Here is a 9,331-nt window from a genome sequence, read left to right as displayed (position 1 = left end):
AAGAGGTGTGTTGGACACAGGAGACTAGCTGGAGAAGCAGGCCGGAGGTGGACTTAGGAGACCCTGTGGGCTAAGCCCAGGGTTTAGTCTCTGTCCTGAGGGCAATGGGAGGCTGCAGAAGAATTGTAAGCAGAGACGTGAAGATGGGAACTGCAGTTAGAGGGCTCCTGGTGGCTGCAGGGGAAGGGCACACAGCAGTGCGGCAGGGTGGGATGCCCGGAGGCCTGTGGAGGACCGGCAAGCAGGGGGGTGCTGTGCAGGGCGCCTGCCACCTGCTATTGCATTGGCCACCCGTGGCACATGAAAAAGGCTGACTTACAAGAATCAGCTCCTGAGGGAGCCCAGCGAGGCCTGTGACAACTTCCACATTACTCGGGACATTTTCATTTTCAGGACCTCTCGTTCTGAGTCAGGATTCCTCCTTCTGAACACGGGACTTTCCAGAAGGACAACAGTTCCTTCCACATATCCACCTGACCTGGGATGTCCTGGAGTTGGCCGGCCTCTCTGGAGGAGGACAGCCATGTGGTCCCTGTGGAGTCTGCTTCTCTGGGAAGGTAAGGGGGGGGGGGAAGGTGGAGCCGATGCCCCTCGCCAGCTGCCCCTTGCCAGATGTCTGGGAAGGGACCCCATCCCGGGTGAGAACCCAGGATCTGAGGAGGGGTAGGGGCGCCTGAAGGAAGTTCTTGGCAACCTTGAAAGCGAGGCAGAGGAAAGAGGTGCAGAGTCCTGGGTGGTGGGAGGTGGCAGTGCAGGTGCTTTCATGTCCCTGAGACCTACACTGTCTGTGGCCCAGGGCCACTGAAACTAAGGCTGGTGGGACCAGTGGCTTCTAAAGAGGTGGTTGTGCAAATGGTGAGAGTCTGGCAGTATTGACACAGGAAAATACAAGACACAGCCTTGGGGGAGAAGGGGAGGGCAGGGCTCTTAAAATCTTGGGATGCTTCTCCAGCAGCCTGTGGGAAGGCTGAGGCTCCTCCCTGTAGGTCTGGGGAGGGGAGGTCCTGAGCAGGGGTGAGACAGGAGGAGAGCTGGGGAGGCGCAATACATGTGAGCTCAGCGTGTGATGTTGGAATGGCTGGCCTGCCGAGCTTCTCACCACTGGGTGACCCCTCGGCCTTGTGTAATGCCTGACTTCCCTCCTCGATTGACAAGTGGTCAATGTGACAGGCGTCAGCACCGCAAGGCCAGGGGATAGGAGTCAGGGCGTGTGGAAAAGACTAAGACACCATGGATTACATAAGAGATTCATAGGGACTTTGAGGTTATTGTCCCCTGTCTGGGTCCCTGGCCTTGAGGGCACCAAACGCCCTGCCAATGTCAACGTTTCCAAACACGTGAAGGAAATCCTTTAAAAAAAGGAAAGTTTCGTTCACAAATCTTTCAATTCCTTGGACATGGAAGGCAAAACTAACTTTTCTAAAGGGCTGTTAATGGAAAATGAAATGAGTTCAACGGGTTGGGCGCTCCCCCTTGCTGTGTGGGTGGCACAGCAGAAGCCCAGAGAGGGAGGGTGATGTGCAGAAGGTCACACAGCCCATGGGAGGCACAGCCAGGCATCTAATCACGTCACTCCCTTACTTTAAACCTCTTCTAGGCCCCCCACGGCCCTAAGGATAAAACTGACCTCCAGCACTGCTCTCAGGGCCCTGCGAGATCTGGCTCCTGCCAACCTGGGGTGCACTTTCTTATGCCCCCTGCGGGGCTCTACTTTCAGTTCCAGGCACCACACTCTCTCCTCCAAGCCAGTCCCTCTGCCTGTGACACTTCTGCATCCCACTCGAGGCAGCCCTTGCCTGGCCTGGCTGATCCCCATTCATCCTTCGAGAGTCAGTTTCACCACTAATCTAAGCCCTTCAAGGCCCAGCACGGTCACCCTCTCACCGTACCTGTGTCTTCGCAGGGCACCCCTTTTTCCCATCATAGTACTTGACTTAATATACACTTAATTGCTTGCTTAAGACTCCAGCTTCCTCTGGGAGCTCCGGGGACACAGCGGCCAGTTTCTCTTCCTCCCTGTGCGATTCCCAGGCCCTGGTAGGTTCGCCCTCCTCAGCTTGGGCGGACGTTGTGTGACCAAAAGGGCCCAGCTTGCTCCCCAGCAGCTTGGTGGAGGGCAGGGAGGCAGGAGCTGTGGGCAGGCAGCCTGACAGGCTGTGTCCTCCCAGCACTGCTTCCCGCTACAGTCACCGGGGTCCAAGTGCAGGGCCAGGTGGGGAGCTCAGCACTGCTGGTGGCCGCGCGCCCCCCTGGCTTCCAAGTCCGAGAGGCCATCTGGAGATCCCTCTGGCCCTCAGAGGAGCTCCTGGCCACGTTTTTCCGGGGCTCCCTGGAGACTCTGTACCGCTCCCGCTTCCTGGGCCGAGCCCAGCTGCACAGCAACCTCAGCCTGGAGCTCCAGCCGCTGGAGTCCGGAGACAGCGGCAACTTCTCCGTGCTTCTGGTGGACACAGGAGGGCGGGCCCGGACCCAGATCCTGCAGCTCACGGTGTATGGTGAGTGCAGCAGCTGCCCTGGCTCCCTGCCTGGCCACACGGCACCGGAAAGCGTCCCATTCCTGGGAACTGGGGAGACCTGGGTTCCAGAGACCTCTGGCCCCCGACCTCACGGCTGATGCAGGGAACAACTGCCCCCGCATCCTCAGGTTCTCCCAGGTGAGCTCCTCTCTGGGGCAGCCTGACTTGGCCGCCCCGCAGGTCTTGTCTGAACTCCAGCTAAGTCTTTCTCAGCTCACCGGCCTTGGACACAATACTCAGCCTCCCTGACACTGACCTTTCTCATCCGTAAACCAGGCACCATAATATTACCGTGCAGGTGCCTATAAAGGTGAGAGGTGGCATTTGGCCAATGCTTCTTTCATCCTGAGCTTGTAAGATGTGCCATTACTTTACGCACCACTAAAAAGAAAAACAAATATTGCCTACTAAAGTATGACGTGAGTTTTTTAATTAAAAAACTAAATGGTAGTTAACATATAGAATATTTATTGATATTTCTTTAAAGAGCTCTTTTAGATGTATTTAGAGATTTTAACTGCATAACATTCCTGAGTTCTCTCAGTTATTCGTCGTTGCAACACAAACCATCGCAAAACTTACTATTTTTATTTCTCACGATTCTGTGGGTTGGCAGGACTCAGCTGGGCAGACCTTCTACCCTGCGTGGGTTTGCCAGGGTCATTCCCGCAGCTGCATTCAGCGCCTCAGCTGGGGGGGCGGAATCCCCGGGGTCCTTTCTTTCTGGCACTCTGCCCCCAGCACCGCCGCTCCCTCTGCTTCCACACCTCTCCCCCCGCCCCCACCTCCCCCACCTCCCCCACCTCCACCTCCTCTCCAATCACCCCCACCTCCACCACCTCTCCCCCCGCCTCCACATCTCTCACCCCCACCTCCACCACCTCTCCCACCACCTGCACCCCTACCACCATTGCTACCCCCAGCTCCACTACCTCTATCACATTTCTGATGATCAAGAAAAGTATGGCCTTTAGCTCTCATTTATCTACCAAATGAACTGGAAAAGATATATGAGTGACCCCAAAACACTATTTCAGTAAAACATCAGAAATTTGGTAGAGCGTGGGGGAGAAAAATGTCCAAATTTAAGAGTAGAGAAGAAGAGTAACAGCTGGAAAGAGGGAACCAGAGAGGGAGAGAAAGGAAGTAGCCAACTGGGAAGGAGAGACACCCCCCAAGTCAGAGACAGCTAACTGGCTGTCCTCGGGCGAGCCACTCGGGGTGCCAGCATGCACGCAGGGGGGTGTCCTTCTGGACGCACCCAGCCCGGAACCAGGCTGCTGGATCTCAGCCCTCCAGCACTCACCTGTTATCTCTTAGCCCTGCGGACTTGTGCAGTGCATGACCTACACAACCACACAGGCAGCCCTGGGGCCTCTCCCTGTTCTGCATCTCAGCTGCCACACAGGTGAAATGAGGACACCGAGTGTGGTAATGCCTGCAGCACCCGCACCTCTAAGCTCTAAAACGTCTTGTTCTCAGCATCTGAATTACAGATTTCAAGGAAATTGCTGTTTTATTGCTTCCAAATGCACAGAGTGATTAGAACTAACTACACAAAGCTGCCAAGCAGCCTTCCTTAGGAGCTCTGCTTTGACAATAGATGAGAATGACTTGAATTAGCAGATGGGTCACCAGAAATGTCGATGGGTGTTTCCGCTGTGCCTGATCACGCTGGAAGCAGCCTGTCCTCTTACGTAGTGTAAGTACACCCCCTCCCCGCAATCTTTGTCTATACTTAGTGTGCCCAGCGAATCTTCTCTTTTTTCATATCACAAATCCCTCCAGACTGAGCCGGCACTGCTGAGGTTCCCTCCGCCTGCCTCTGGAGTACAGTCGGGGACGAGCCCTTCTGCGGGCACCGGAATGCTGTCCCACGGGCGCCCGTTGGCACAGAGACTCAGGATTTACTCACCGGCCTTTACAGGACAGGGCAGCCACGGCCTAGGACACCAGGGCACCGATTTGTTCAGTGGCCCAGGCAGTGGTGACCCAGGGAGCTAGGGTTATGGAGACAGGGCTGAGTCCCACCCCTTGGTCTCCTCCTTCACTGTCTTTTGTACCCGTGGAATTATTTTCTTAATTATTCATAATCACTTGTCAATATCTGTTCCTCACCAAACTGTAAGCTCCAAAAGTCAAGCACTCTGTTTGTTTCCTTGCCTGACTGAATAAATGCTTGTTTATCAGTCATGACGTACCATGACGGATATGTCATGAGGGAGCGCTGTGCCAGGGAGAGACAGAGTTCCTGCAGAGCTCAGAGCCAGCCCTGGTGTATCAGGGAAGGCTGCATGATTAGGGCAGTAAGCAGTGTTTCAAGCTGGGCCTTGAAGGGTGAATAGGAGTTTTCTAGGAGGAGAAGAAAAAGACACATGTGCATTGCTGAGCCGTATGAAAGACAGGGAAGAGCATGACATGTTCAGGAGAACTGGAGCTTAATTAGGGTAGGTAGGGAGGTCTGGAAGAAGGCACAGCTGTAGAGGTGACATCAACCAGTTCATGAAGGATTTTGAATATCAGACTAAGGAATTCAGCTTCTGTCCTGCAGTCAGCAGGGAGCCAGAGAGGGTTTGGGAGCAACAGCGGCCTGGTCAGCGGTGGCATCGACCCCTGCGTGGATCCCAGAGCCAGAGCTGTGGGCTCTGCCTGACGTCCCTAATACCCACACCTGCTCTCCTCTTCTTGCCCAGATGCAGCGCCCAGGCCCGTGGTTCAAGTGTTCGTCGCTGTCCCAGGGGAGGCTCAGCCCCCCAACACCTGCCAGGTGCTCCTGTTCTGCTGCGCTCCCAACAGCAGTGACATAACCTACAGCTGGCGAAGGGACCCCTCCACTGGCTCTGGTACCGAGCCACGTGGCCTCTTCACGGGTGGACAGGTGCTCAGGGTGTCACTGGGACCAGGAGACAGGGGTGTGGCCTATTCCTGCATTGTGTCCAACCCTGTCAGCTGGGACTTGGCCACAGTCACCCCCTGGGACAGCTGCCACCATGGTGCAGGTATGTCAAAGGCCGGGGACCCAGCGACTAAGGGTCGTGACGCATCAAGACCACCTCTGACCGTGCCCCTCCCTCCCGGCTCCAGGGCAGGCCACCTACAGAGATGCCCTGCTGGTGGTCGCGCCCATCTCGCTGCTCCTGCTCCTGGCCGGTCTCCTCTCGGCCTGGCACTGCGGACCCTGCGCAGGTGGGTGTCCCTCAGGGGCAGGAGGTGGGTGGTGCAGGAGGACCTACTGGGGAGGAGGGCAGGGCGGGCCGCCTCCTCTTCGGACCCCAGGTGGCCTGCCTTCTCCTCTCCCGGCTCATCCCCTGGGCCTGTCCCTCTGATGCTCTGATCTCCAGCCAGACACACCTATGCAGCTTCCTCCGTAGTTCTTCCGGTGAACTGTTCCCTCACTTACTCCTCAGGCCTTTGCACCTTCTGTTCTCCCTGTCTCCCACCCAGCTCCTCGTCTGGCTCTCTCCTCCACCATCTTCAAGGTGCGCCTCCGCCAGGAAGCCTTCCTGGCCTTGTCCCCCTCCCAGGCTGGGTTAGTGTCCTTCCTTTGTTCTCCAGTGCTCGCCGTGGCCACGCCACTTGCTGCGATCACTCTCCCACCCATTCTCAGCCCTTTCAAGGCAAAGGCTGAGTCACCACTGCCCACCTAGTTGTGGTTCCTGCAACGTAGCTGGTGTTGACAAGGTCTAGTGAGTGAAAGTCTAGATGAATCCCAACCCCTTCTTGCACACTGTTCCTAGGAAATGGTCCCTGAGAGAAGCAGTTTCCTGGCCAGGGGCTCATAGGGCCTTCTCCTGGGTGAGCAAAAGGAAGGGGAACTCAGAGCCAGGACCGGCTTCTGAGCACCACATCCCGCTCAGCCCCGTCTCTGCCCCTGAAAGAAACGCCCCAGCCGCCTGGCCTCACGGACCTGTCCATCCCAGGCCGCCTGGCGTGCTGGCCCCAGGGTGGCAGGAGGGGGTCAGCCGGGAGCGGAGCCAGGAGACCTCCCCATGGAGGGTCGTCCTAGAAGACAAGAGTCTCGCCCAGCTGCTCACGCTGGAGCTGGGGTGGATGGCTGGCTCCTGGGTATTCTTGCCTTGGGTGAGACAGGGAAGAGGGAGCCGCGGAGGCTTCACCCAATCTAGGGGCCCTGTCGACTTCGGAGAGGGTGTGGCCTTGGCCCTTGGCCCAGGATTCACGGTAAGAAGGTTGAAGCCTGGAAAAAGTGGCTTTTTGTTTGAACAGCTTTATCGGAATATAAATCACATACCACCTAATCTGCCCGTTTAAAGTGGACAATCCAGTGGCCTTTGTTATATTCACAGAGCTGTGCGTGCATCATCACATTCTCATTCCCCTAGGAAGAGAACACAAGGCACCTTAGCCACCACTTCCGGATCCCCCTTTCCTCTCCAGCCCTAAGAAGCCCCTAATGTTCCCTTCCCTATACTGTCTATTCTGGACATTTCACATAAATGGGATGATGCATTGTGTGGTCCTTTGGGACGGGCTTCTCTCACTTAGCTTAATGTTTTCCAGGCTCAGAAAAGAGCACCTTTAGCCCCTGGGAAGGGACAGAGAGAACCCAGCTCCCTGGGAGAGTGGGAAGGATCCTCCCAGGGAGCCCAGAGGCTGGCCCTGGCTCTGCTGTGTGCCCTCTGGCCAGCCATTGCACTGAACCCATCCCAGCGCTAACTTTCTACACCTCCTGCACCTAAATGTATGACAGAGCAGCAGATGAAGGTTAGACATTAGCAAGAACTGCCTGTCCTTGAAAGGTCTCCTCTTCTAGGGTCTTGGAAGAACAACAGAGATGTTCCTCTGCTGGAGGTGATCTTGGGCCAGGACAGTTAGGACACAGAGGCCAGGCCGAGGATGTTATGGTTCCTGACACTGGAGGGGGTAACCTTCTTTCTGATCTCTTTGCCAGGGAAAAAGAGGAAGGACGCCTGTACTGACAGAGTGGCTCCAGAGACAGAGAACCCCACTGTGTAGGGCCTGCCATGTGGGAGGCTCAGTACTGGTGCCCGGATGGACCATCAGGAACCCCACAACCCAGGCCCCCGATGCTCCGGGACACAGCCAGGGCCTCGAAACCACCACGGTCCCCCTGCCTCGGTGACAACCTTGTCCCGCCTCCTAGGAGCAGCCTGGGGCTGTCACACAGGAAGCGCCGGCACAGCCTTCCCATCGCCCTCCTCCGCTCCCTCTGCACGTCCTGGCTCTGCTCTGGGCAAGATGGGCCACACAGGGCATTCCCTCAAAGGCCCTGGAAGTGGGGGCGCCGATTGTCCAAGGCATTTGCTCCCCGCACGGTCCATGACATATTGTCACAGAGCACATTCGTCCTCTCAGAATTCATTTGTTGAAGTCCTGACACCCAATATCACAGAACGTGTCTGTATTTGGAGACAGGACCTTTAAAGAGATAATTAAGATTAAATGAGGTCGTTGGGATGGGACCTAATCCAATATGACCAGTGTCCTTATAAGAACAGAGAGAGACACCAGGGATGCAGGCACAGAGAAAGGGCATGTGAGGACCCAGAGAGAAGGCCCCCCTGCAAGCCGAGGGGAGAGGCCTCAGGACACAGCACGGCTGCGGGCACCTTGAACTTGGGCTCCCAGCCTCCAGGCTGTGGGAAAGTAAATTTCTGTCGTTAAGCCTCCCAGTCTGTGGTTTCTTGTTATGGCAGCCCTAGCAAACGATGCAAGTACTAACCAACTGGCACCAGAGCGCTGCCTCCAGCCTGGGTCCCAGGCTCTAAGAGACATGAGACGTGTGAACTAACACAGAACCTGAGTCACCCACTCCCAGCTCGCCCGCAGCCCCAGCCTCTGTAGTTTGAGGTCCTGACTCTGGCTGGTGACTGAGGCATCACCATAAGGAAAGATGCAGGAACAGGTGAGTGAGAGGTGGGGGACAGGGATTCTCCTTCTGGCCCGCAGGGCTTTATTTTGTCATCTGGGTCCCTAGTCCCCTAAAGGTCATGTGCGGTTAGAGACCATCCCTGGGTGGTTGGCATCCCATTTTTGGGGTGGATCCGTTTTTCAAGTAGCACTTTCACCTTCTCTGCTGTCCAGCAAGCCTAGGGAATCTCTCCTCATTCCCTAGCACGGTGACCAAGGAAAGAGAAAAGACTTTTTCTCCTGCCAACACAACTTGTGGAGTTCTTGTGGAACTTCAGGAAGAGCAGCTCCGCCTGAGTCCCTGCCTGAGCCTGAGAGAAAGGAGGCGGGACAAGCTCAGCAGGAGGAAGGTTATGGAGGGAGAGGGTTCTGGGGCTTCCGAGGATCTGCCGTGCTCATGTGCAGATGCAAGTGCAGAAGGTCCACCCAAGGACAAGGGGAGGGGACTAAGATCCCCCACACTCAGTGGGAAGATGGTCAAGGTCACCTTCCAAAAGGTCATGCAGTTTGGAAGCTATTACTGCAGCCATCTTTGGAAAATACAATCTGCCACTGAGTGAGTCTGTCCAGAGAAGCCCTGGATATTGACACTGGAGAGAAACGTGAGCTAAACTTACACCTGGGGATTAGCAGACGATACGGTAAATAGTTACTCCCTCCTGGGTGTTTGCAGTTGGATGTTTTTCTGGGGCCTCGCTCACGTCTTGATAACAGAAAGGCAGGAAGCACTGAAGAAACAGGGGCAGGATTTGAAGTACTTTCCCAGGGCAGCTCCTTCACTCCGCCAAGCATGCCAGTCCTACCCTGGGATCCTCCCTCTTCTCCCAGTTCCTGGGAAGTCACTTGAGCTTGGACAATGGTCACACAGCTGGCCTCCAGATGTGCATCTGGCATCCACAAGAACAGTCCTGGAACTGCCCCCACCT

The 9,331-nt window shown here is 56.0% G+C and overlaps 1 protein-coding gene across 3 annotated transcripts; it reads left to right on the top strand.

Moving 5' to 3' along the window:
• The first annotated feature begins 343 nt into the window (after window positions 1–343).
• On the top strand, window positions 344–7,962 carry SLAMF8 (SLAM family member 8). 3 transcript variants are annotated; one of them, XM_036922688.2, is made up of 6 exons: window positions 344–557; window positions 1,963–2,037; window positions 2,169–2,495; window positions 5,210–5,515; window positions 5,601–5,702; window positions 7,426–7,962. In XM_036922688.2, exons 1-6 carry the CDS (start codon window positions 524–526, stop codon window positions 7,488–7,490), a joined length of 909 nt encoding a protein of 302 aa, XP_036778583.2. In that variant the 5' UTR covers window positions 344–523; the 3' UTR covers window positions 7,491–7,962. The 3 variants fall into 3 exon arrangements, with proteins under 3 accessions (XP_036778583.2, XP_057351056.1, XP_036778586.2); XM_057495073.1 differs by lacking the exon at window positions 1,963–2,037 and having other exon boundaries at window positions 346–557; window positions 2,298–2,495; XM_036922691.2 differs by lacking the exon at window positions 1,963–2,037 and having other exon boundaries at window positions 349–557.
• Window positions 7,963–9,331: the final 1,369 nt, after the last annotated feature.

The sequence above is a fragment of the Manis pentadactyla genome, chromosome 19 (assembly GCF_030020395.1).
Source record: "Manis pentadactyla isolate mManPen7 chromosome 19, mManPen7.hap1, whole genome shotgun sequence".
Classification (NCBI taxonomy): Eukaryota; Metazoa; Chordata; class Mammalia; order Pholidota; family Manidae; genus Manis; species Manis pentadactyla.
The sequence above is the reverse complement of the archived record's forward strand: the minus strand, read 5'-3'. Positions and strand labels throughout refer to the sequence as shown.